This window comes from Zingiber officinale, chromosome 8B (assembly GCF_018446385.1).
Source record: "Zingiber officinale cultivar Zhangliang chromosome 8B, Zo_v1.1, whole genome shotgun sequence".
In the NCBI taxonomy this organism is placed as follows: Eukaryota; Viridiplantae; Streptophyta; class Magnoliopsida; order Zingiberales; family Zingiberaceae; genus Zingiber; species Zingiber officinale.
Genome location: NC_056001.1, coordinates 3,194,369 through 3,222,032, shown reverse-complemented (window position 1 = coordinate 3,222,032; position 27,664 = coordinate 3,194,369). Strand labels below are relative to the sequence as shown.

At 41.0% G+C, this 27,664-nt stretch overlaps 1 protein-coding gene across 1 annotated transcript; it reads right to left on the bottom strand.

Moving 5' to 3' along the window:
- Positions 1–372: 372 nt before the first annotated feature.
- On the bottom strand, positions 373–27,254 carry LOC122017792 (wall-associated receptor kinase 2-like). Its single transcript, XM_042575484.1, has 5 exons — positions 27,090–27,254; positions 26,073–26,987; positions 25,533–25,970; positions 2,113–2,268; positions 373–1,891 (listed from the first exon to the last, which is right to left on the bottom strand). Exons 1-5 carry the CDS (start codon positions 27,127–27,129, stop codon positions 660–662), a joined length of 2,781 nt encoding a protein of 926 aa, XP_042431418.1. The 5' UTR covers positions 27,130–27,254; the 3' UTR covers positions 373–659.
- Positions 27,255–27,664: the final 410 nt, after the last annotated feature.

Here is a 27,664-nt window from a genome sequence, read left to right as displayed (position 1 = left end):
TGTACAAAATTTTTGTACAGTGGAACCTCTAGATTTTTCGAGTAGCATCCAACAATAGGTGGCAGCCAAAATAAAGTCAAAGTGGCTGCCGTAGGTGGCGGGAACAATACAAATTATACTGCACATTTGATAAGCATAGATTTTACTATGTTCAAACAATGGAACTTTAGTAGGGGGCTGGCTTGTTCAATAAGTAATTTTACCTGAAATGTATATACACCACTGTTTAAGTTGCTTCCATATCACCTCCTAACTCCAGAATTTTAATGTCATGATTCACCATCATCAGAAAAAAAAAAAAACTGAAGTTTTCATACAAATATGAGCATGCCTTCCGTCAAAAATACACATAGAAAACGCCTAGTCATAAAAAGAGATCTGTTATATGTAAAAGAGTAGCATTCATGAAGTTAATACCGATTATTACATTAAGCAAACACAAACTTTGACATAATAAATTGTAGCATACACACTCCAACTTAGACTTTAGTTTATGATGCATCCTACTTTCTCCGTAGACAGAGAAATTGTTCTGGAAGAAATTCACATGTCATGGTAAGCATCCTCGCACAACAGATTAACTATAATGATAGTTTGCAGAGCATTCCAGCTGGTTTAGACAACAAGCAGTACAGACATGATGCTTTGAGGAAGCAAACTCATCGAGGCGAGTATGGTCGTTGGTGCATCATCTCTTTCTCTGAGCTGTAACTAGTAGAAGTACCTTGATTTCTTTGGTCCACCAATTCTGTTGAAGGATCAAATGCATCACTCAGGTTTGTCTCAGTTCCTTCATTGTCTTCTGCAAAAGAAGGTAGCCTCTTTTTCGTCATTCTTATCCTTCTCAGCCCTTGCAATTTGTACTCAACTTCTTTCATCGTAGGTCTCTCCGCTCCCTTCAACCTCAAACACATTTCTATCATCTGCATTATTTCCAAAAGCTCTTCTTTGTTTCCTTCTTTCAAAACACGATCCTCCACAACATCAAGAGCATGGTTTTCTCTCATTGCTTGAAGAAACTGCTTTGATAGGTTCACCTCATCACCATGCTCGTTTGAGTAAATAGGAACTTTTCCTGTCAAAAGTTCTAGGAGAATGACTCCAAAACTATAGACATCGCTCTTTTCTGTCAACTCACTTGTTTGATAATACTCAGGATCCAAGTATCCGAAGGTGCCTTGTACAACAGTGATTACATAGTTTTGATCAAGTGGAATAAATCTTGAAGCTCCAAAATCAGATACTTTTGCAACCAAATTTTCGTCTAGAAGAATATTTGACGATTTAACATCTCTATGAAAAATAGACATAGAAACATCTGAGTGTAAGTAGGCAAGTGAGCCCGCAACTTCTATAGCAATCCTCAAGCGATCATCCCATGATAATTTAGATTGTCCATTGGGAACATGGAGATGATGTGATAGGGTGTCATTTGAAATAAATTCATAGATGAGTAAGGGGATTTCAGTCTCTAGGCAACATCCAAAAAGCTTTACTATGTGCCTATGATTAATTTGAGAAAGAATTGCTACCTCATTAATGAATTGCTCTATCTCACTTTTTTTCAAATTTGTGGATTTCTTTATAGCAACAACTCGTTGATCTGATAAAATTCCTTTGTAAACTACCCCATGCCCTCCACGACCAATCATGCGAGTTTCATCAAAATTGTTTGTTGCTTTTTCTACCTCTTCCAGTGGAAATAATTTAGTTCTCTCAGCATCATGTTCGCTTGTAGAGATCAGTTGCTGCAGCAATAAACCATGATTCTGGTGAAAGTTCTTTTCTCTTATTTGCTTTTGCATTCTTTCCTTCCATTTCTTTTTTAGGATGACCAACATTACACACAAGAGTAGTAGGCACACATTGCCTGCAGCAGCGATGATGAGAGCTGTACCATATACAAGAAAATTATTTGGTGTTGGTGATACCTATTATGAACTACATGTTATAACACAGTCAACCTTTGTATCTTTTAATAGTGTTATGCTAACTTTTAGTAGCGTTGCACTTTTGTTTTTATTTTTCTTTTTTGGCACAATTGATTTAATCACATAGTTTATATATGTTTAACCAAACCTAACATCTCATTCTCAAGTTTCAAGGACTTACCTAGCATAAGAGTTCTCTTCTTGGTATGAGGGATGCAGCCTCCGATCTTTGGATCACCATATGTTCCAGGTTTGCATGTGCAATTGTAACTACCCTCTGTATTTGTACAAGTTCCCATGCAATTATATTCCTTAGGATTTTGGCACTCATCGATATCTAAAGAATAACAAAAACATAGGTGAGATAATTATGCACACCAATGCCATAAAAAATAGAGGGACCTAAAAACAAAGTGATTTTACATGAAACCAATTAATAAAACTTATTTGGCAGTAGAGTTATAATTTATGTTTTGCACTTGTAGCTATTTTTTCCCCAAAAGTTTACAGAAATTTGAAGATAGAAGCCTTATTTAGTTAGAAAAATTTTACTCACCTTGTCTAGTTAAGACATCAAAATCTCTTCTAAACCTTTTTTTAAATGGTGGATGAAATCCCTCAACCCTATGCTGTAGATTTTGAACCTAAGTATTAAAGTTTCTAGATTGCAATATATATGTTGAGAATGGTCATATGTACTTATATTTAAATCCTGTGCGATTTTAAAGACATTTATAATTGTCTCTATAAAAAGTTTTAGAGACAAATAATTAATTATCTTTAAAAGTGAATAGATTTTCGGGACGATTATAGTTATTTATAAAGTTTTTTAGTAATGATTAAATAGTTATTTCTATGAATTATTAACTTCTTAAGACAATTATAATTATTTTATAATTGTAATTGTGTGTATCTATTTTAAGGAATTATCTTTAGTAAATTATCAAATCAGGTAGATGAAATTTTGAAATACTCAAATCATGTACCTAAGTTTTAAAATTACTAATTTGCGTATCCCTTCACATTTATTCTAATCGATTGTTACAGTGTGACAATGAATTTAGGATATTATTCATGAGTATAGTAAGATCCTTAATCGATTATTACACTGTAGCAATTGATTAAAAATTTATTTTATATTTAAAAAATTATTGCTCTCAAAATAGTATGTCAAATTGATATTTGTAGGTATGGATATAATTAGGAGAACTAGACGAACATATAGGATTTGGTTTCATGTCATTTAGAGCTTTCTAGGTCTATTAGTCGATTTCGACTGAAATCGGCTGATAGATCTAGAGAACTTACAATGACATGGAACCATATCTTATTTGTTTGTTTGTTCTCCTGATTATATTCATGTTTTCAAATATCAATTTGACACACTAAATTGATAACAATGATTTTTTGAATACGAATTAGATTTTTTTAAATATATTCATGTTTAAAAAATCACTGCTCTCAATATTGTGTGTCAAAATGATGTTTGAGGGTATGTGTCTCATGTGATCAAAAGTCATGTTGAGTTGTCAGTTAAAGTCAATGTGAGTTAGAAATGACCTAAAGAGTTTCTAACTCAACCTATATGAGATTCGGGTATGATCAAACTGACTTGACACACGCATTCCAAAGATTCGTGTCTGATCAAGGGCAAGTCATATATTATGTCTCAGGCTCAACCGCCGATTTGCCCTCAGCTCAGTCTAAGATCCTGGCATCCTCCATGTCTCGGTTGTCGACATCGCTCTCGGCTCAGCTTCAGATCCTAACATCATCCAGATCTCAATCACAAATCCTGATACCACCTTGTCTCGGTTTGTCACTGGCATCCGCCATGTCTCGACCTCAGCTACTGTCATCACCTCATCTAACCTAAGATCCCGGCATCATTCAAGCCTTAGTCTCAATCGCTGGCTTCGACCTCAACTTTGTTTACTCTTAAGGTCACTCTACATCATTGTCATTTCCTCATCTCCTTACCCTCGGATTAGGCTCATACCCTATGTGGCCAGCTATAATCATCTCCTTAACGAGATCATTTCTCCGTAAATATTCCAAAACATGTGGCACCGGATGAATAGAGAAATGGTTAAGGAGGTATCAAATCTGGTCCCCACACTTGTGTATTCGAGGATGATGAAAGAGAACGTAACACCACGTCTGACATGGATATGCTCTTTTTCCAGCTATATAAACCTTAGAGAAGGCAATTGCAAAGGATTCCCAATTCTGAACTCCCCCTTTGACTCCATCAGGTCTTGTCCTTCTTCTCTATCTTCTTCCTTCGACTTTCATACCTCAAGCAAATCCTAACTTAAGCATCGGAGTGACATGCCAGGATCTCCTCGACGCTAGTCTAACTCTCTATTGAAGTGCATTTCAGGTTCTCATCCTCTTCACCAACGACCTCCGGAGAGCGTGCACGCTATATTGTTCATTGATTGATGGCTTGACCATCTATAGTATTTGGCCGGAATAAATTGGCGTCGTCTGTAGAAACTCTGAGTCAAGACGCTGTGATGGTTAACACTAGAAGAATTAACGACAACCACAACTCCGTGGAGAAAGAAGTTGTGGTGACACAGTGACCATGACCAAGGAAGACATCAATCAACTAATTTATAGGGTGGTGCAACACACTCCTACCTCCTCCTCCTCCTAAAGTATGGTGCCACTTCCCTTTATGGAGGTTCCGCCAGCCATGGTCTCAATCAATAGGGGTGCAGTCATCCCTGGCGGAGGTTCGCATGAATGATTGGCAGGAGAGACGCCCCTCGCGACTGCAAAGGAAAAGCGCTAGCCTCCAATGAAGGAATTGTTTGAGGAACACCCTTCTCTAGAGAAGTCCTCGAACATGAATTGTCTTTCCATTTTCGACACCGGTTAATGGATTCGTTGCAAATTTGGGTATTTTTTTTAAAAAAAAATATAACAAATTGTCTGAAGCCGGTTAATGGATCTAGAGAGCTTAGAATCAGATGAAACTAGTTCCTATGTGTTTGTCTAGTTCTCCTAATTATATGCATACCTTCAAATATCAATTTGACCAAAAATATTTGGATCTGTGATTTTTTAAACCCGAATTATAGTTTTCGGGCACATTGGTATTCGAAAGATCACTGCACAAAATATATTGGGTTGAACAAAATTTTTAGGACATTTATATAATCAGGAGTAGTAAACGAACACATAGGAACTAGTTTCGTTTTATTCCGAGCTCTCTAGGTCCATTAACCGACTTCGGACAATTTGTTTTTTTTAAAATAAAAATTGTGACAAAAGCATGATTCATCCCTAAAATTGGGATGAAAAAGAACTCTAAAATACCAAACACACCCGATCCCTCCTCCTCTCCCTATTTTCTTCTCTCTTGGCAGTGGCAGCGATTTCTTCTTGGCGCTGATCTCCGACGAGTACATTCTTGCCTGGCCGCTGCCGACCTGCGGGGGTATTCCAAAAGGCCGTTATTGGATATACATATACTAATTTAGGTGAGGGAGCATGATTCATATAAACTGGCTACAACTTATGATAAGAAAAATAGACGAGTCGAGGACACAAGGAGGATAAAAAATAAGTTTTTCACACACATCTATTCATTGATCATTACATCTCCTATTTATAGGCAAATACATCACATATTAATAAAACCCACAAACTCCACTAACACTACAACATTAACCACTAACACCACTATAACATTAACCACTAATTCCACTAGCACCACCACTAACTCAACATGTCAACATATTGACCCACTAACACATTAATTTTATCAACAATCCCTCCCTTAAACTGATATTTCAAATGTAATAATCAGTTTAAAAAGAGTCAAACTTTTAAACTCAATGTAGAAACACCAAGTAGCTTTCTGAGCTTTTGAAACGTAGTAAATTTGAGACGCTTGGTTAGTATATCAGCAATTTGATCCACGCTTCTGTAGTAGACGAGATTAATGACTTCATCATTTGTGAGAACTCTCAGGAAATGATACCTCACATCTATGTGTTTACTTCGACCATGTAGCACTGGATTTATAGGAAGTTTAATTATCGAATTGTTGTCACAATAAATCTGAACAGGTCCATCCTCTTTGAAATATAATTCTGTAAGAATCTTCTTTAGCCAAATAGCTTGACAAGCCCAAGATGTTGCAGCAACAAACTCAGCTTCCGTGGATGATAATGTAACAATTGATTATTTTTTCGAAGACCATGAAATAGCTCCTGTACCCAACATAAAAATGTACCCAGATGTACTTTTTCGATCATCTAGATCTCTTGCATAATCACTATCTGTAAAGCCAAAAAGATCTGACTTTTTTCCCTTTTTATAAAACAACCCAAACTCTTTAGTATCTTGCAAGTATCGAAAAATTCTCTTTGCAGCTAAGAGATGCATTTCTGTAGCACAATCCATGTATCTACTAATCATACTTATAGCATACATAATATCAGGTCTCGTCGTTGTCAAATACATTAAACTCCCCACTATTTGTTTGTAAAGTGTGGCATCAACCTTCTTCCCTCTAATATCTTTATGTAACTTCACTCCAAACTCAGAAGGAGTATTTACAAGATTGCGATCTTTCATTTGAAACCTGTCCAGAATTTCTTGCACATATCTTCTTTGAGAAATAAAAATTCCAACAGAAGCTTGCACCACTTCAATACCAAGGAAATAATGCATTATACCAAGATCAGACATTTCAAATTCTTTCATCATAGATTTTTTTAATTTTCCAAATATAGATGTACTATTTCCAGTGTAGATTAAGTCATCTACATATAAACAAACTATCAATATTTTTCCTCCATCATCAATCTTAATAAAAAGAGTATGTTCATAAGAGCATTTTTGAAAGTCTTCCTTCAAAAAGTAAGTTTCTATACGATTATACCAAGCCCGTGGGGCTTGTTTTAATCCATATAGAGCTTTCTTTAATTTATAAACTTTATGCTCATTACCAAATTTCACATAACCTGGAGGTTGATCAATAAATACCTCTTCTTTCAAATCTCCACGGAGGAATGTTGATTTTACATCCAATCGAAAGATAGACCATGAATTTTGTGCCGCCATCGCTATCACCATTCTGATTGTATCATGTCTTGCTACAGGAGCAAAAACTTCCTTATAGTCAACACCAAACTCTTGTTTATAGCCCTTCACCACCAAGCGTGCTTTGTACTTGTCAATCCACCATGTTCATTTAGATTTGTCTTGTAAACCCACTTTACACCAATAGTCTTTTGCCCTTTAGGAAGATCACATAACTCCCATGTATTATTTTTTTCAATTGCTGTAATTTCATCATCCATAGCTTTTCTCCATTTTAATTCTTTAGCAGCCACTTCAAAGATAGTGGGGTCACAATCTGAAAACAAAGCAAAATGTGTAAGAGGATCATCACCTTGATCAATTCCAGTCACCTCATAATCAGACATCCATGTTGGTCTTCTTCGAACACGTTGTGGCCTTTGTGATTCTATTTCAACCAAACTTTGATCTGCTATAGGAATATTTTGAAAGACTTCCTCTTGTTGCTCATCCTCCATACACTGTTGTACTTTCTCATCATCATCAAAGTCAACAGGGATAATTGTTTTAACACCATTTTGATTCCATGGCCAAGTGTCTTTTTCATCAAAAATAACATCACGACTTATAATGATTTTCTTAGTGCAGGGATTATATAATCTATAAGCTTTTGATGTATTACTCATACCAAGAAAAATATATTTTTCACCTTTGTTGTCTAGCTTCTTTCTCCTTTCATCTGGAATATGAGCATAAGCTATACACCCAAAAATCCGAAAATGATCAACAGTCGATTTTTTTCCACTCCAGGCTTCCTCCGGTGTCATGTTTTGAACAGATAATGTAGGACTTCTGTTTAATATATGGATTCTCCAATTAACTGCTTCTGGCCAAAAACTTTTAGGAATACCACTTGTCGTCAGAAGGCTTCGCACCATATTCATAATAGTGTGGTTCTTCCTCTCGCATACACCATTCTGTTGAGGTGTGTAAGCTGTTGTAAGTTGTCTCTTGATTCTAGGGGTGGGCATCGGCCGGTTTGGTCCGGTTTTCCCCTACTACGGTTTTATTTTTTCAGTTTCGGTTTTAAAGATTTTTTATCCAAAACCAAACCATTTTATTACAGTTCGATTCGGTTTTTATGTAATACGGTCCGGTTTATACGGTCGGTTATATACGGTTTATACAATGAATTAAATTGATTTTGTGCTACTACAAATATTAGTTTAGAGACAAAGAAAAAGTATCAATTTATTAAAATAATTATGAATTTAAAGTAATACTAAAATTTTGTTATCCTGTAACAATAAGTAAATATAAATATATAATTTGATTATGCTATTATATTATAAATAATTAGAAATTAATCCACTTGTATGATCAAATATCTATAAAAATAATGTTTTAAGTATAATACGGTCGGTTCAGTTTTTTCGGGTTTTTGGGAGTCAAAACCGGAAACTGAACCTAATAACCGAATTTTAAAAAACTTAAACCGAAACCGGCCGAAACACCGAAAAAACCGAACAAAAAAAACCGAAATTTTTCGGTTCGGTCGGTTTTTCCGGTTTGAACCGAATTATGCCCACCCCTACTTGATTCCATGATTCTCACAAAAATTTACAAATTCATGTGAGTTATATTCTCCACCACGATCTGTACGCAGAACTTTAATAGAGTTGCCAATTTCTTTCTCGGCAAGTACTTTGTAATTTTTGAAAGCTGTAAAGGCTTCGAATTTTTCTTGCAATAAATAAATCCATATTTTGCGGCTATAATCATCAATAAAGGTAATTATGTATCTTTTACCTCCATTAGAATGCGGTGTTATTGGTCCGCAAATATCTGAATGAACGAGCTCCAATGTCGCGTTTGCTCTCTAAGATTTTCCTTGTGGGAATTGATTACGGTGTTGTTTGCTAACAACACATTCTTCACAAACTTGAGAAGGAGATGTAATTTGAGGAAGACCAATCACCATATTCTTCTGTTTTAGCGTTTTTAATCCACTAAAATTTAGATGCCCGTAGCGAAAGTGTCATAACCATGCCTCATCATCAAATTTTACTGAAAAACATGAATGTGGTGTAGTATGAAGATAAAGCGGAAACATATGTTTTGCTGTCATATTAACTTGCGCAATTAAGCTCAACTTTGCATCTCGAATCCGACAAACTCCTTTAATAGCAATTTCATATCCTTTTTCTTGTAATTGACCCACACTAAGCAAATTAGTCTTTAAATCTGGTACAAAAAGAACATTAGAGATAATATGAGTAGAATGTCCTTTTGCTTGTATGGTTACCTTTCCTTTTCCCATAACAGAAATTATAGAGTTGTCGCCAAATTTGACAGAACTACAAAAGGATTCATCTAAGTCTGAAAATGTATCCTTTTCTCCACACATGTGATTACTGCAACCTGTATCTAAATACCATATATTCCATTGAGTTTTCTCTTTCTCATGGCATACCATTAAAAGGGACACTTCTTCTTCTTCTACAAAGTTAGTATGATCTCCATTTTGTTTCTTCAAATTAGTATAACATTCTGATCTATAATGGTCATACCTATGGCATCGGTAACATTCAACATTAGACTTGTCTGCTGACTTTGTTCTATTAGTTGTAGAATAATGGCCTCCACGTCCTCTATCTCTTCTTTGAAAATAACTTTCTTGGTGTTGATTTTGTTGTTGGTTCTCATGATCATTGTTGTTTCTACCTCCTCTTCCTCATCCTCTGCCTCTTCCTCGTCCTCTATCACTTCTACCATTTGTAGAGTGATTTTCTGATAAAGCCTTCAACGCTTGTTCCTCTTTTTCACATTGATTGATTTTCTGCTCATGTACTAATAATGAACTTTGTAATTCATCAATTGAAAGTAGGCTTACATCATTTGCTTCTTCAATGGCACAGACAACAAAATTAAATTTTGGTGTCATAGATCGAAGAATTTTTTCAACGATAAGAACATCCTCTATCTTGTCGCCAAGGATCCGCATTTTGTTGATGATTGTTATCATTCTTGAAAAATAATCTGAAACTGATTCTCCTGATTTCATTCGGAGCATTTCGAACTCCGAACGAAGTGCTTAAAGCTGCTACCTCTTAGCTCTTGTAGTACCTTGGTATTTCTTTTTCATAGAATCCCAGATATCTTTGGCGGTATCCGTGCAGAGAATGGTTTCCAAGATTGAGCAATCAATAGCTTGGAAGAGATAATTCTTTGCTTTAAGATCTTTCAATTGCGCATCTGTTAGCGCAATACCTTCTATCGGTTCTACTACTCCAGAAATCACGACCGTCCAATATTCTTTAGATCTTAAAAAATTCTCCATGAGCATGCTCCAATGGTCAAAGTGACCATCAAATCAAGGAATGGCAGGTTGTACAAAACTTTCGGAAGACATACCTCTTTTCGAAACCTCGCTCTGATACCACTGATAAGAAAAATAGACGAGTCGAGGACACAAGGAGGAAAAAAAATAAGTTTTTCACACACATTTATTCATTGATCATTATATCTCTTATTTATAGGCTAATATATCACATATTAATAAAACCCACTAACTCCACTAACACTACAACATTAACCACTAACACCACTACAACATTAACCACTAACTCCACTAACACCACCACTGACTCAACATGTCAACATATTGACCCACTAACACATTAATTTTATCAACAACTTAATCTCCATGTGTCAACATTATTGTCCCCTCGGATGAGTCTAGTGGCTAGTGCATGAGATGTTGACACAATGAGGTCTAGGGTTCGAATCTCGGCAAAGCCGAGGTAAATGCCTCCCTTATATGCTAATCACTATTTCAAAGGCTAGTAGCCGCCCGTGATTTACCTCCTCCATGTTGGCGCTGAAACGGATTGGCAGGGATGCTGGGAGCGAGCGTATTCATTTTTTGCCATAATGTATCAACATTTTATTGTAGGGATGCTGATCTTCCACTTATTGTTGCAATCGATTTGCAGGCTATTAGTGCAGGGTGATATCACTAATGCTCGAGCTGCAGGAGTGGTAAAATTATTTTGTACTTGGCATTTATTACTATTTTTAACAGTTGGAATGTTATTTGATACTTCATTCTTCTGTAACTTTACCATGTCATGTATTTGCAGTGAAAGCGGAAATAAACTGTCATGTATTGTTATTTCTTAAAATGTTGCAAACTTTTCTTTAACTTCTTGTGAATAAGTTTTAATCTATCAACGTCCTTGTTATTTGGGCTTTCAGTAAACTTGATAACAAGTATTGGAAATTTCTAGTTTTTATTCTCACGCTTTCTCTAGTGAAGGGTATTTATTTTATTGTTGGAGTAAAAAACTTGAAACTAGGAGCCACTAATTAACTTGTAATTATCATTAGTAAGCTGTTTTGTTCCAAATATTTGGATTGGTTACATGGATTTTATCCCTCCATCATTATGGCAATGAACTTGTAATGATATTGGGAATTTTTTTTAATTGACTATTTTCAATGTTTTATTGAGTTTTTCATTATTTTGATAGCTTTCTATTTGTTTTTGTTATTTTTTTGTATTTTGCATTCATTTTTCAATCTTCACATAAGCATAAGCATTATTCTATTTTCTTTTATTCATTCTAGGATATTATCCAGACATTTTATGATCTAAAATATCCTCTTAAGGCAATTTTCATTCAGTCCCCCTATGGGTTGTATACGAACCATCTGCCTATTTAAACTAACTAAAATGAGCCTGCCAGGTAATCCGACATTTTGATGGGTGCAAAGCGGACTTAGTTGCGGCCGACCCTGGAGGAGGGCGGCACTGGGCTATGGCCCTGGGCCCAAAATTTGAGAGGGCCCAATTTTTTTTTTACTATTATGTATTATAGGCATGTAATTGGGGTCTTGGGTAGTTGGTCCCAAATTCATATTTCAAAATCTTTTGATATTGTCTTTTACTTTTATCTTTTTAGGCATGTAATTAGGGCCTTAGATAATTGGACCCAAATTCATATTTCAAAACCTTTTGATATTGTCTTTTACTTTTATACTTTTAGGTTGTAATTTGTAAAATGGTAAACAAATGAAAAATGTATTAAGAAAAATATTTTGAAAAATTTTGAAACTGATAATATTATAGACGATTTTACAAATAGAAATGCTAGAAGAAATCGTTTAAATGAATTGTATATTATTAAAAATTTATTTTAGACTTTTTTTTCGTCCGGGGCCTCCTGAGTCGAAGGACTGGGGCTGCTTAGTTGTCTGCGATGGTGTTCTAGATGGTAAGAATGCTCTATACATTCTCATTGTAATTTTATTTGAACCCCAATCTTTAGTCTCTTTATTCTTTTGGTTGAGCGTTACCTCTGAATTTGTAATACCTCGGTTCTGAGATTCTGATTAAGTATGACTTAAAAGGTTAGATGGTATTATCCATATCATCAAGGTGCACCTTCTTTTTCAGAAGCTCAAACTTAGGAATTCCAAAATTAAGTGTGCTTGGTTTGGAGAAATCTTAGGATGGGTGACCTCCTGGAAAGTTTCCAAGGGTGCGTGCGAGTGAGGACAAAGCACGCTAAAACGATCTTCGGTGGTCTGTGGAACTAATCGTTAACCCGATGGATAATTTTGGTAGTGTGCCCGGTTCAATTCGGGTCTGGCCACCCGGGCCGGGGCATTACAAAATTTATTGCCGTTACTGAACTACATGATATGGATGAATTTGTTCAGTCTCAACTTATATTGGCAGTAAGTACAAATATGTCCAATATTTTGATTATTCTGTGCCTACTTATTATTCCTAAATAAAAGTCATGATGACAATAGATCAGAGAGTATTCAGGAAAAAAAAAAAACTTGAAACTTCCATTTGTTCAATACTTAGAATGCCTCTGTCTACATCTGCTTTACACTTATAATTGCAGACAAAAACTTTATAATCCTGGTTCAGATCATATTTTCTTTGCTAATCCCTGAGTTAGTATGTGTAAACCATGAAAGTTTAAATTTTGGTCATGGTTGCACAGCTTCCAGTTCTGTTTCAGTTTTATCAAGCTGACTCTTGATTCGTACTACTCTCTTTTCTGAACTTTCTTGAGTTAATAAATTTACTTTGAAGATTATTGGTTGTTTTTTTTTATCATGTTATGCTAATCTATTATTGATTTTCTTTGTTGTAGGCACTAACAATTGTTACTCACGTGCTTCAAGTAGGTGGAAAATTCATTGCAAAAATATTCCGGGGTAAAGATACAAATCTTCTTTACTTCCAAGTAAAATGGTCATTATATTGGTTCACGCTTAGTCAAATTTCTTGTTTGCTTTGAGCGTCTGCTTACTATCGTGTTTTTCCCCCTTTGCAGCTGAAACTGTGTTTTTTTCCCAGGTTACATTTGCAAGGCCCAAAAGTAGTCCTAACTCATCCTAACTCAAGTATAGCTAAGATAGCTTGTCATTTAGAATTACCTTTTTGCTGCTAAAATACAAGTTGGTGTTGTTTAGAGCAGATTCTATCGATGAAGCTACATGTTTTTATTATTTTACATGTTGGTTTCATGTGAAAATAAATTCCAACCAAATTGAAAATAAATGCCTATTTTTATTTCTGTTATAAAACATGCATAAATTCTTATTTCTATTTAACCCTTTATCTATTTTTGTGTTAGTTTGTAGGATTTTCTTTTTTTGTTAAAAATGATACTTTTGTTTGTTTATTTTATGATGTGGGTAATAGAAGAAGATTGGAATGACAAGGATCTTTCGAGGATCAGATTATCTTCTATTCTATCTTTCCTATGTTTTGAGACATTTTGGTATGAGATAGTAATTTGGATATCATAACTTAGAAATGTTTTTGTTGTAACTTGGTTGAAATTTTGTTGTATTTATTTTTATTGTTAGCTGTATTGTTGGTATATGTTATTAGTTGTATTTGGATATGCCACCTTGTTTGACATTGTTTACGATGAATATGTTTGGTTTTTGTTATTGTTATTTTTGTATTCATTTTTATTGTATTTGTGTATATTGTATTCAGTTTTGTTGTATCGTGTATTGTATTCAGTGTGTCTATTGTATATTGAACAAGTTCCGGAAAAATTTGTATATATGGTAAAATATTGAAATTGAAAGGTGCTGGAAAACATTTTTGACTTTCGAGATGAATTTTGTGACGAAAAAAGATCCGTTGCAAATTTATCGTGATATACTTTTTTTATCAAAGCTTTGTGATGAATTTTGATTTTCATTGTAAATTTGTGGTGAATTTGATTTTCATTGGAAATTTACAACGAAATTTCATTTTCTTTGTAAATTTGTGATAAATTTTGATTTTCGTTGTAAATTTACAACGAATTTTAATTTTGGTTGTAAATTTGCGATGAATTTTGATTTTCATTGGAAATTTGTGATGAATTTTTATTTTTGTTGTAAATTTGTAATAAATATATATTTTCATCGTAGATTTACAATGAATATAAATTTTCATTGCAAACTGCGATGATCTTGTTTTTACGTAACAAAAATTGAATTTTCGGTAGTGTTCTGACAAATCTATTTTTTGTCATAGGTTGCAACGAATATATTTTCATCACAGTTTTTATAATAAATCATCATTCGTCACAAATCTATGACGAATCTGCTTTTTGCCGCTAAATTTACGATAAATTTTATTTTTCATCCCAGATTTTGAACATCGAAGTTTGTGATAATATTTGTTTTCGTCGTAAAACTTGTGATGATTTTTGCAACGAATATGTTATTCGTTGTAAACTTTGTAATGAATTTTTAGTTTTTCGCCCCTAAATTTAGTGACAATTTGTAACTAATTATTTTTGTCACAATTTTCATCATAGGTGAATTTTGTAATGATTTATTTTTTATATTCATTGTAAATTTCATCCCTAAATGATTATATTTTTGAAGTGGAAGGAGAGACTAATATGAAGACAAAGACACTAAGACAGTCGAAACGAATGAAGACAATGTTCTTTCTGATAACCTAATATACATTAGTGATGGTATAGTAGAATTGTCACATCGGCTCGTGGATGACAAAAAAGAATGGCGAAATGTCATCTTAGTCATCAGATCACTCAGCTAAACAGTCATGATCCCAATCTAATTTCTTTCCATTAAAGCGCAATAGTGGCAAGTTATGTAACAACACATCGATCCCCATAATGGTTCAACAACGATGGTCGGATGAGGAGACCAAATAGGCGGCAATACACCACTACCATCGGATCTAGGGTTGCATTAGCAGCAACACTATGGGATGCCTTTGCAATTAATCAGGTAAGGTGTGCTCGCGTCTTGAGGAGGATACTATATATCGCCCATTAATGCGACGGAACAATGTTCCAATCATAAGGCAAATACACGATCTCACACGTTTATTAAATGCGACACCTTATCTCTAGACAATCAAGACCTGGTCAACTGTCCCATTGAAATGATGATACCTCAACTCAACATTCTAGAAAGCTAAGCTTGGTAAGCAGACAATAACTCAGTAAAGTCTAGCCAATCAGACTACCCTCTTTTGATTAGACTTGAAGGAGAGACTTGTGGTGTGACAAAATCCTATAACCCCCACTTGTCCCATGTGGTCAAAAGTCATGTTGATTCATCAGTCATGGTTAGTTAGACATGACCCAAAGGGTTCGAATTCAGCCTAGATGAGATTCGGGTCTTATTGAACCTCCTTGACAAACTCATCCCAAAGATTCGAGTTTGATAAAGGGCAAGTCAGATATTATTGTTGGAACCCCAAGGTGTTTTGATGTGATCAAACAAGCTAAGTTAGGTCCTGCGTTTGTTTAACCCTTGTGTCTAAGTGTGCAGGAGCTTAGGAACACAGGAAGTCAAGCGGAAGACGCGGCTAGCGAGAAGGACGGCACGGGAGAGAGCCGACGGGCTCGGTGCGTCCGAGGGACGAGGTGACCGCGGAAGAGTACACCGGTGGACGAGAAGAACGTGCGCGGCGTTCGAGGGACGAGAAATCGGGAAGGAAGGCTGCTCGAGGAGAAGGCCGGAACATGGGTTCGGGTGAGCCCTATTCCGGATGGCCGAGATCACCCAAGCTAGTGGAGTCGGAACAGAAGACCCGGACCGAGACGAGCTGAACCGAAGCGAAGCGACCGGACGGAAAAAGTCAACCAGAGTTGACTTTTGGGGTCCGGGGCGCCCGGACCGAAGTTTTTGACCAGATCGAGTCAAACTCGATCTGAACGTTGGGGGATAAAGTTTTATCCCCCCAGGGCGCCGGGAACCCCTTCGGGGCGCCCCGACCAGTGCTATAAATATAGCACTGGTTTGCACAGACCATTTAACTCACTTGTAATCAATTCTTTCTGTGCTTTCAGTTGTGTTCTTTTCATTTGTGCTGTCAACGTTGTAAAGAGGCTTCTCCGCCCAGAGGAGATCATAGTGCACTAACTTTCCTTGGATTAGCAATCCTCTGATTGCAAACCAAGTAAATCTCTGGTGTATGATTTCTTTACTTAGTCTCTACTTTTTATTACAAGTGTTTATGATATAGTTGAAATCCGAGAAAGGTTCGAGTTTTATTTTGTAGGGCAATTCACCCCTCCCCTCTTGCCAGCCTCCAAAGGGACCAACAATTATGTCTCGACCTCAGCTGCCAACATCGCCCCTAACTCAGCCTCAGATCTTGGCATCATCCAGCATCGCCCTAGCTCAGCCTAAGATCCTGCTATTATCCAGGCCTATATCAATTGTTGGCTTCATCTATCCTTCGACCTCGACTTTATCTACTCTCAAGATCACTCTACATCAACATCATTTCCTCATTTGCTCACCTTTGAATCGGGCCTGATATGGATGTATCTCAGGGGCCATAAGGGAATTAGAGAAAGGGAGGAGGTCAATTGGGTTAATTCACTATTAGGGCTTTTAGAAGGGGGCTCGACTTTTTTTTGGGGGGGGGGGGGGTTGGGGGGACAAAGTTGCAAACATAGTCCCATATTGAAAACACATGGAAAAGATCATGGGTTTATAAGAAAAAGATATCTCCATTGGCATGAGGCCTTTTGGGTAGAGCCCAAGAGCAAAACCATGAGGGCTTAGGCCCAAAGTGGACAATATCATGTCATTGTGGAGATATCTAAATTCTTTTCGATCCTACAATTGGTATCAGAGCCCGGACTGCCAGAAGGTTTAACCGCCGACTGTGCACAAGAGCTATGGTCTGATTGAACCATGTGAGTACAATATTGACCTCGAACAAAGAAAGTGGGGGTTCCTATGTTCGGATCAAGAGGACCAGACACCAGGCAGGAAGTCCTAGTAGGTCGGGTGGACCGAGGGGCAGGAAGTCCTAGTTGCGGCTAGGCAAGGAAGTCCTAGTAGGTCGGGTAGACCGAGGGGCAGGAAGTCCTAGTAGGTCGGGTAGACCGAGGGGCAGGAAGTCCTAGTAGGTCGAGTAGACCGAGGGGCAGGAAGACCTGGTGGGTCGAGAATCGGACGTGGGAAGCCCATGGTCCTTTGTTTGAGGGGGGGATTGTTGGGGTTACAAAGTTGCAAACATAGTCCCATATTGAAAACACATGGAAAAGATCATGGGTTTATAAGAAAAAGATATCTCCATTGGCATGAGGCCTTTTGGGTAGAGCCCAAGAGCAAAACCATGAGGGCTTAGGCCCAAAGTGGACAATATCATGTCATTGTGGAGATATCTAAATTCTTTTCGATCCTACAGGGAGGGAGCTGTGTTTTTTTCTCTGTCGTCGCCGCCATCTCTTCCGGAGGACCCACGAAAGCGACCAAGGAGGGAGGCCACCGTCGTCGTTTTCTCCTTCGTCGCCAAGGAGGTCACCTGCTTCCTTCCTCTCACCCTCCTCTTCTTGGAGTCTTCTGCGCCGCCGCCACCAAGGACGAGAGGAGGTTTTTCTGCCGCCAACACCAGATTCTCCTGTCGAAGCCGCCGCCACGGCCAGAGGAGGGTTTCTGCATCTCTCGCCACCACCAGCGAGCGACGCTAGCCAGATTGTCTCCGAGTCGCCTCCTTCCTTCCTCCAGCCTTCTGGACGCAGACCCCGTCGATCAACACCGCCACCATCATTTTCCTCTCCACGTCGGCAACCTCACACACGCCTCCACTCCTCTTCCTGCATCCGTTGTCGACACCAACGACCGCCTCCCCCCCTTTTTCTCCTCTCTCTCCCTCACCTCTCACCGGCGGGCGCCTCCGATCGCCCCTTCTCCTCACCCACGCGACCTCGTCGCCAACACTGTCGCCGCTTCCTCTCGCGATGCCGTAGTCACCGCCTCTCCACCTAGGACATCGCTGCCTCCGTCTCCCTTTCTCCGCGTCAACGCCCTCGCGAGCAACCTCCTCTTCCCTTTCCTCTCGCCGACAGCCTAAGCGAGCAACCTAGCGCTGACGTAGTCTTCAGCATTGGCTCGTTGGATCTGCCTCGAGCATCGGGGTACCAGGGATCGGGATAACCCGGTCGCTGGCTGCAGGTAGCATTGACCAGAGGACTTTTGACGACTTGGTCAACATAGAAGTCATCTCAGCATACCTCCCTCTGGGACATCGTGATTTGGTCAACATTTCATCCACCTCACCCGGCAGTCTGTCTGAATCAGATTCCGGACAGAATCAATTTGGTGCCATCTGTGGGAATCTTCTCCACCTGTTCTGAAACATGAAGATGGGCGACGTCGGGGGGTCTATGCCATTATCACAATCCCGGAGAATACTGATGAACATACTATCTTCTCCCCTCGCTCCACGAGTATTCGGGAGTAGAGGGATTGAGTTGGAGCTTTAGTTGGCCGATAGGTTAGTTTTTCCGTTATATTTTTTTTCTTGACTCCACGGGTATTCGGGAGTCAAGGGACTGAGAAAAACTCTTAACCGGTTGGCACAGCTCCTCGATCAGGTACGTTACGGTCTTTGCTCCCTTTTTACGGTTATAGGATCTGCTATAGCTCCCTGATAAAAGAGTAAGATCCTAGTTCCTTGACCAAAGACTAGGGTCTTCGATCTTTGATCGGACACTAGGGGCCCAACTTCCCGATCAGACATTAGGGGCACAGCTCCCCGATCAGACACTAGGGACATAGCTTCCCGATCAGTGACTCGCAGTACAACTTTCCGATCAGGATCTAGGGGTCTTGCTCTTTGATTACAGGCTAGGGGTCTTACTTTCCGATCAGGGACTAGGGGCTTAGCTCCCCGGTCAGGTGTGTTATAGGCTCTGTACCCTTCACCATGGGGCTCTACATCCTTTTGCTGCTATAGGCTCTGTACCATTCACCATGGGGCTCTACATCCTCTTACTGTTATAGGCACTACACTCTATTAGTACTATATGCTCTACACCCTCCATCTATGGTGTTTTGCATCCTCTTACGTCTACAGACTCTGCTCCCTTCACCCACGGTGCTCTGCTTACTTCTATTGCTACGGACTCTGCTCCCTTATATTGTCATGGGCTTCACTCCCTTTGACGGTCAATGCTCAGATTATTATCTTCTCCCTCGCTCCACGGGTATTCGGGAGTTGAGGGACCGACACAGATCCTCAGTCGGTCGACATCACTTTGCGATCAGGTATGACAAAGGCTCTGCTCCCTCATATTTCTATAGGCTCCACTTTATGGATTTCAGGGTTAACCTCTCCCGTTCGGGGTCGAGCGGTCTTCACTGGTCTCGGACCAGCTTATCGGATTTCTTATCTCCCCCGTTCGGGGTCGAGCAGTCTGCACTGGTCTCAGACGAGCTTATTGGATCCCTTATCTCCCCCCATTCGGGGTCGAGCAGTCTACAGTGGTCTCGGACCAGTTTATCAGATCTCTTATCTCCCCTTTTCGGGGTTGAGCTATCACCACCGGCCTCGGACTGGAATATCGCCACTGATCTCGGACCGGAGTATCGCCACCAGTCTCGGACCGGAGTATCGCCACCGGTCTCGGACCGGAGTATCGCCAACGACCTCTCGGCCGAGCTCCAGACTCTCGCCCTAGTGCAAGTTATAAATGAGCATGCTCTCACGACCAACGACCTCTCGGTCGGGCTCCAGACTCTCGCCCCAGCGCGAGTTATAAGTGAGTATGCTCTCACGCCTCTAGACTCTCACCCTAGTGTGAGTTATAAGTGAGCATGCTCTCACGCCCAACAACCTCTCGATCGGGATTCCAAACTCTCGCCCCAGCGCAAGTTATAAGTGAGCATGCTCTCACGACCAACTACCTCCCGGTCGGGCTTCAGGCTCTCACCTCAACGCGAGTTATAAGTGAGCATGATCTCACGACCAACGACCTCCCGGTCGAGCTCCAGACTCTCGCCCCAGCGAGAGTTATAAGTGAGCATGCTCTCGCGACCAACGATCTCCTGGTCTATGTTTCAAACTCTCGCCCCAGTACAAGTTATAAGCGAATAGGGCTCTTGTGCACAACTAGTCGGTCAGAGGTACTAGTCGGTCAGGTTTCCCTCCTGGTTAGTGTCAGGCACTCACTTCACTCACCGCTGTGCTCAACACTCACCATTCGCATTTCACTCGTCGCTCTGCCCGACACTCATCACACTCGCTTCACTCGCCGCTCTGCCCTGCACTCACCATTTGTGTTTTGCTCACCGTTGTTGCTCAGTCGACGCTCATCTCACTTGTCGCATTGCTTGACACTCGCGTCTCACTCGCTGCTCGGCTCACGGGCTTTGCGCCCACTCAGATCCCCGGCTGTGCCCCCTCTTGCATTCACTTTCGATGAGCTTCACGCCCACTCGGGGTATTGACGTTGCGCCTTTTGATCTCTTGGGAACTGCTCCTTCTTGATTCCCGAGCTCTGCGCCTGCTCGGCTCAAGGGCTCTGCTCATGTTCGCATTCAATTTCATAGGCTTTACACCCACTCCGCTCATGGGATACGCTTCCGCTCACGGGATCCGCTTCCGCTCACGAGATCCGCTTCCGTTCACCATCGACCTCTTGGCAAGACCTGCTCGGCATTCTCCCTATTGCTGGGTCAGCATTTTTCAATCACCCAGTCGTGGTTTATTATCACCCGATCGACATTTTTCGATCACCCGATCGCGGGTTACTGTCGCTCGGTCAACATTTTCTCGGTCACGCGGTCCATACCGTGCGCCCATCATCTTTCCACTTGCTCGACATTATCTCGATCATCCGGTCGACATTCTCGTCGTCGCCCATTCGACACTATTTGGTCATTCGCTTTACATCGCTCGACATTTTTTATTCGCTCGCTTGGCATTTGCCCTATCGCCAGTTTGGCATTTGCTCAATCGCCAACTTGGCATCCGCTCAACATTATTGTTCGTCATTCAGTCAGCACTTGTCCTACTCATCGCTCAGCTCACCGGTTTCATGCCCACTTGGCTCATGACTTTCTATCCCATGCACCTTTGATTTCACGAACTACGCTCCCGCTCAGTTGTCGGGTTCCATACTCGCTCAACTCATAGGTTTTGCTCCTGTTTATTTTTGATTTCACGAGCTACGCTCCCGCTTAGTTGTCGAGTTCCATGCCCGCATGGCTCATGGATTTTGCTCCTATTTATTTTTGATTTCACGGACTATGCTCTCGCTTAGTTTTCGGGTTCCACGCCCACTCGACATCGTGCAACATTCTCTCGATTTCCTAGTCGGCATCAGGATTTGCTCTGCATCTTGTTCAGATTAGCTTGGTTGCTCGCTGGCCACTCGCTCAACATACTCTCTATTACCCGGTCGGCACTTTTCGGTCGCTTGGTTACATTTTACGGCCACTCAGTCGACACTTCGGTAGCTCAGTCATGGTTTATTGTCACTCAGTTATGCGCTCAGCACGACTCGCCTGGCATCTCTCTACTCGATTGGCGTTCTCTCGATTTTCCGGTCGACCTTTTCTCGGTCGCGCGCTCGGCTTCACTCACCTATTCCCATTCTACCCGCTCAGCATTCTCTCTATTACTCGGTCGACACTATTACCCGGTCAACACTATTCGATCGCCTGGTTGCATTTTATGGCCACTGGGTCGACACTTTTCGGTTGCTCAGTCGTGGTTTATTGTCGCTCGGTTGCGCGTTCGACACCGCTCGCCTGGTATCTCTCTACTTTATTGGCGTTCTCTTGATTTTCCAGTCAACTTTTTCTCTATCGCGCGCTCGGCTTCGCTCACCCATTCTCATTCCACCTGATCAGCATTATCTTTGTTGCCTAGTCAATATTTTTCTCAGTAGCAAGTTGGACATCACTTGCCCATCGACTTTCAACCCGCTCAACATTTTCTCTGTTGCCCGATCGACATTTTTCTCGGTCGTGCGCTCGACATCGCTCGCATATCAACTTTCGACCTGCTCGGCATTCTCCCTATTGCCCGATTGACATTTTTCGATTACCCGGTAGTGGTTATTGTTGTTCGATCGACATTTTCTCGGTCGCACGCTCGACACCGCTCTCCCATCGTCTTTCGACCCTCTCGGCCACCCATTTGTGTCGCTTGACATTCTTTTGACCATCTACACAGTACTGTTTCCGTCACTTGCTCGACATTGCCACAACTACTAGTTCGATGACAGACCCAACCATCTGTCTTTGCATTCAGGAGCGATTCTATTTTATGTTAGACTTGGTCTAGTCAGTCGGACTCGTGCCTCCTTCGACTAGACTTGAAGGAGAGGCTTGAGATATAGATATATTTAAGGAGCCCTAAGGGAATTAGAGAGAGGGAGGAGGGCAATTGGGTTAATTCACTATTAGGGCTTTTAGAAGGGGGCTCAGCTTGTTGGAAAGGGGGGAGAAAAAAGTTACGTTTTTTCTCCGCCGCCACCGCCATCTCTTCCCGAGGACCCACGACAGCGACCAAGGAGGGAGGCCGCCGCCGTCGTTTTCTCCCTCGTCGCCAAGGAGGTCACCTTCTTCCTCCCTCTCACCCTCCTCTTCTTGGAGTCTTCTGTGTTGTCGCCACGAACAAGGGGGCTCCGCCACCACCAAGAATGAGAGGAGGTTTTTCTATCACCAACACCGGATTCTCCCGCTGAAGTCGTCGCCACGAACAAAGCAGGGTTTCTACGTCTCTCGCCACCACCAGCGAGTGACGCCAGCTAGTGGCGATTGTCTCCGAGTTGCCTCCTTCCTTCCTCCATCCTTCTTGACGCAGACCCCGCCGATCGACACCGCCACCATCGTTTTCCTCTTCACGCCGGCAACCTCATGCACGCCTCCACTCCTCTGCCTCCAGTCGTCGTCGAAGCCAGCAACCGCCTCCCCCCTTTTTCTCCTCTCTCCCTCACCTCTCGCCAACGGGCGCCTCCAGTCGCCCCTTCTCCTCACCCACGCGACCCCGTCGCGAACGCCCTCGCCGCTTCCTCTCGTGATGTCGTAGTCACCGCCTTTCCACCTAGGACGTCGCTGCCTCCGTCTTCCTTTCTCCACGTCGACGCCCTCGCGAGTAGCCTTCTCTTCCCTTTCCTCTCGCTGGCATCCTGAGCGAGCAACCCAACGCCGACGTAGTCTTTAACATTGGGGCCGCTACCACCGTCTCCTAGCGTGGGCAACCTCCAGCGCCATAGCCCCTTCACCGGTTTCGTTCCCTCGTGGCTGCCACCTCCAGCAACCTCGGGTAGACTCATGGTTTCGGCCAACCTCACAGCGTCACTACCGCTTCCGGCATCCCCATCGTCAGATCCGATCATCCAGCGCCCTTGCCCTTAGGTCCGACACTGATCCAGCCCCTGATCCGTGTAGTCATATGTTGTTGATGCAATACCACCTCCCCTGGACTACTGCCTTTGGGCACCTCGCTAATGTGTGCCAGTTTCGTGCCAATGTAGCGTTCCAGCCTTCGTGTCGTTATTATTATTCCGGTCTATGTGTCGATATCATATCCCGACCTACGTGCCGATATCATATCCCGGCCTGCGTGCCACTATTATCTCCTGGCCTGCATGCTGCTATTATCTCCCGCCCTACGTGTTGCTATTATCTCCCGATCTGCGTGTCATCTTCCGGATCCAGGTCTAATTCAGCTCCGTGCCGCCAGACACAGCTCCACATCCGACTCCCGTTCACCTGCTCTTCTGGGTCACTTCCGGGTCATTTTCGGATCATGACAACTCGAGCAGTGTCCCATCCGAGGGCGCCCCCTGGGCCAGGGTACGCTCTCCATTCATGTTCTGTACGCATTTCATTATTTTATATCTTAGTTTGTTACTTATATACTCGTTGGATCTGCCTTGAGCATTGGAGTACTAGGGATCCGGGTGACCTGATAGCTGGCTGTTGGTAGCGTTGACCAGAGGAGTTCTAACGACTTGATCAATATAAAAGTTATCTCAGCATACCCCCTCCGGGACGTCACGATTTGATCAACATTCTATCCACCTCACTAACCGATCTGTTTGACTTAGATTCTGGACAGGATCAGAGCCCATACCATACATGGTTATAACTACCTCCTCAATGAAAACCTTTCTCCACCAATATTTCAGAAAATGTGGCATCAAATGAATGGAGAATCAGTTAAGAGGTTGTTAAATCTGGTCCCCCATATGTCCTCCTTTAAATACGTGGCACTTAGTGAATGGGGAGGCAATTAACGATTGTCAAATCTATTCTCTCATTGGCGCATACAAGGATGATAAAAAAGAATGTAGCACAACGCCTTATGTGGATATACTCTTTTACCAATTATATAAGTCATAGAGAATGTAATTACAAAGGATCCCTAATTATGAACTCCCCTTTTGTATTCCACCAGGCCACGTCCTTCTCCATTTTCTTCTTCCATTTTTTGTACCTTAAGTAAATCCTAATTTAAATTTTGGAATAATATGTCTATCTATGATATTTGATAAGAACAATTACCATTATAAAAGTTTTAAAAAACAAATGAAAAAGTGCCTCTATCCATCCTTCAACTTCGACTTCGTCTACTCTCAAGATCACTCTACATCAACATCATTTCCTCATTTGCTCACCTTTGAATCGGGCCCATACAATACATGGTTATAACCACCTCCTCAATGCGATCCTTTCTCCACAAATATTCTAGAAAATGTGACACCGGATGAATGGAGAATCAATTAAGAGGTTGTCAAATCTAGTCCCACATATGTCCTTCAAACACGTGGCATTTGGTGAATGGGGAGGCAATTAACGGTTGTCAAATCTGTTCCTTCATGCAACGTCTTACGTGGATATACTCTTTTACCAATTATATAAGTGATAGAGAATGTAATTACAAAGGATCCCCAATATGAACTCCCCTTTTTTATTCCACTAGGTCATGTCCTTTTCCATTTTCTTCTTCCATCTTTTGTACCTTAAATAAATCTTAATTTAAATATCGGAGTAATATGTCATCTATGATATTTGATTGGAACAATTACCATTATAAAAGTTTTAAGAAACAAATTAAAAAGTGCCTCTAGTACTTTTATCAGTATTAGATTGGTTATTCAGTTTTTAAGGAATCATACCTCTGAAAGAAATTTCAAATGGGCAAAATTTTTACGGAAATATAGGAACTTTTAGAATGAAAAAAAAAAAACTCGACTGATATCTGAAGATAGCTAGGGAGAGTTTTTAATTAGGTACCTTGGCATCCATTCAGTACGTACGGATTTCCTTTATAACCTTTCAAACAATTGCAACGGTATCCCAATTGATCTCCGGTGGCATTGTGGCATGTGCCGTGCTCGCTCACGCATGCGTAGAGCGACTTATTCCTTTTAGCATCCTCGCAGGAATGATAGGGGATCAACCAACTGTAACGGCCTTCAGTGAGAGTAATGACTCGTGAAGAATTTCTCACTTCCACGAGGATTAGTACTCCTCTTTCCACGTCTACATCGGTCACATTTTTGTCCTGATACTGGAGAACGGGAGGGGTCGTTGTTTGGTTGCAAAATAGTGCAAATATCGAGTCTCTGTAGCAATCAGACTCATTAACAAGTCCAAAAGGAAATGGTATATCGGCACTTCCGCATTTTCTAGTACAATTTTTGGCTGGATATATATTGGCAGTTGTTAAACCTGTTGACAATCGTAATAATCAATGCAACAGAGAAGCATCATTGATTCTTCCAATCCAAGTGAACTCGAGAAAACTAATTAAGAAGGAATGAAGTTAATTACCTTTGCAGCCATCAGTTAGGTAGGGATTTAGGCCTTCGTTTCCACCATAACAATTACAATAATATCCGACGGTCGTGTCATCGCTGTCGCCAGCAAAGGCATCGGCGCAATAACTGTTGCTGCTTATGCAAGCGTAGGTCTCCGTATCGTTCGCTGCCTCTGTACAGGAAGAGTGATCGTCCATGTACCAAGACAGTTGGGACTCCAACCTGCGGGTAGAGGAACTCATGTAGGCGCTGACTGCAGTGGCATTAACCAAATGCAACAAAGTCTGGTCGAGTCGAGTTAAACGAACTCCTAAGAAGACACGGTCTGGGATTCCCTTCCCAATCTGAATCGTGCAATTTTTTTGCCGGATTACTGCGCGCGGCAAATCTGGACTGTCGTCCGAGCAAATGGTGATGCAATAATCTATGATGGTGTTATTGTTGTTGAGATCGACTAGAGCGGCATAAACATTACAACCAGAGACAAACAGAACGTTGTCTGTTGACCAAAAGTTGAAGTTGTGGTAATTTTGCAGATCGATCAGTGGCGCGGTGATGGAACTCTGGTCGACGCCTATTCTGATAACTGGCAATTTGAAGTACACATACTCCGAAAAAAAATCTATCCTAGTGACCTCGAGTGTGTCATCACCCATGAAGAGCCGGCCTGGCACAGTGCGATCGTATTGCTTGCGGCAGGTAAGGTTGAAGCCGGGGAGGTAGCAACCATGGCCGATGCCGAAAGGGTATTGGATGCTGATATTGCCACAACTTGTTGGACAGTTGGATGGGAGTGTAAAAATTCGTTTTTTAATTGACGTTGTTTTGATCTGTTGTGCTCCGGTTGCAGCCGCGGAGCAACACCAGGGAGATCCCCAGGTAGTACCAAGTGCGAGTAGGAACAGGAACACTTTCCCCCACGCCATCTCTGGACATATAGAAATGAGTACGTTTCATTGATCACTCAACTGTTCAAGACCTGTTTGATTGAGCTGCATTATGTTGACTTGAACGAAAAAAGGAGACTCACCTTGGCTTTGTTGAGCTTTGAAGAGAAGTACGCACGTCATTGATCGATCGTCAGGCTGTTAGTCGATATAGAAGACGGTGAACTTAGAAGACGATGACGAGGTCTTCTTAACATTGTACAGTGGACTTGGAAGGCTGCGACGGGGTCTTCTCAGCAAAGTCAGTCAACTTAAAAGCAGGTCCATACTTTGCTGATAAGTAAGGAGCACCAAAAATAAAGTGAGCAGGAAATGTGAGAATGCAAATTAAAATGGAGAAACGCACTAACTGTATCATCGAGATCCCCGGTCTGTCATTTCTTGGTTGCATGACAAGAGTCATGTTGGCTTGGGATGCATTGATGGGAGTATGTTAATATACCAATCAATAGATGAAAAATTTGAGATTTTATTATAAGTAGGTACAGATGAAAAAATTTTAGGATATATTTGTGAAATAGATGGTTGTCTTGAGGCTGTAGGACCATCAATAAAATTTGAATTAAATAGACTAAGACATTGAATACCAAAATGTCGAATTTCAAGACAAATTTGATATTTTACCCTAGACCAATCAAGTCTTTTAGGGTATATATTT

Excerpts from the sequence above, each read along its gene's own strand:
- LOC122017792 (XM_042575484.1), bottom strand. The coding sequence starts at position 27,129 with ATGACGTGCGTACTTCTCTTCAAAGCTCAACAAAGCCAAG. Across the intron at positions 25,971-26,072 it reads CCTAACTGATGGCTGCAAAG|GTTTAACAACTGCCAATATA; the intron begins GTAATTAACTTC and ends GATTGTCAACAG. Across the intron at positions 1,892-2,112 it reads GAAGAGAACTCTTATGCTAG|CTCTCATCATCGCTGCTGCA; the intron begins GTAAGTCCTTGA and ends TATATGGTACAG.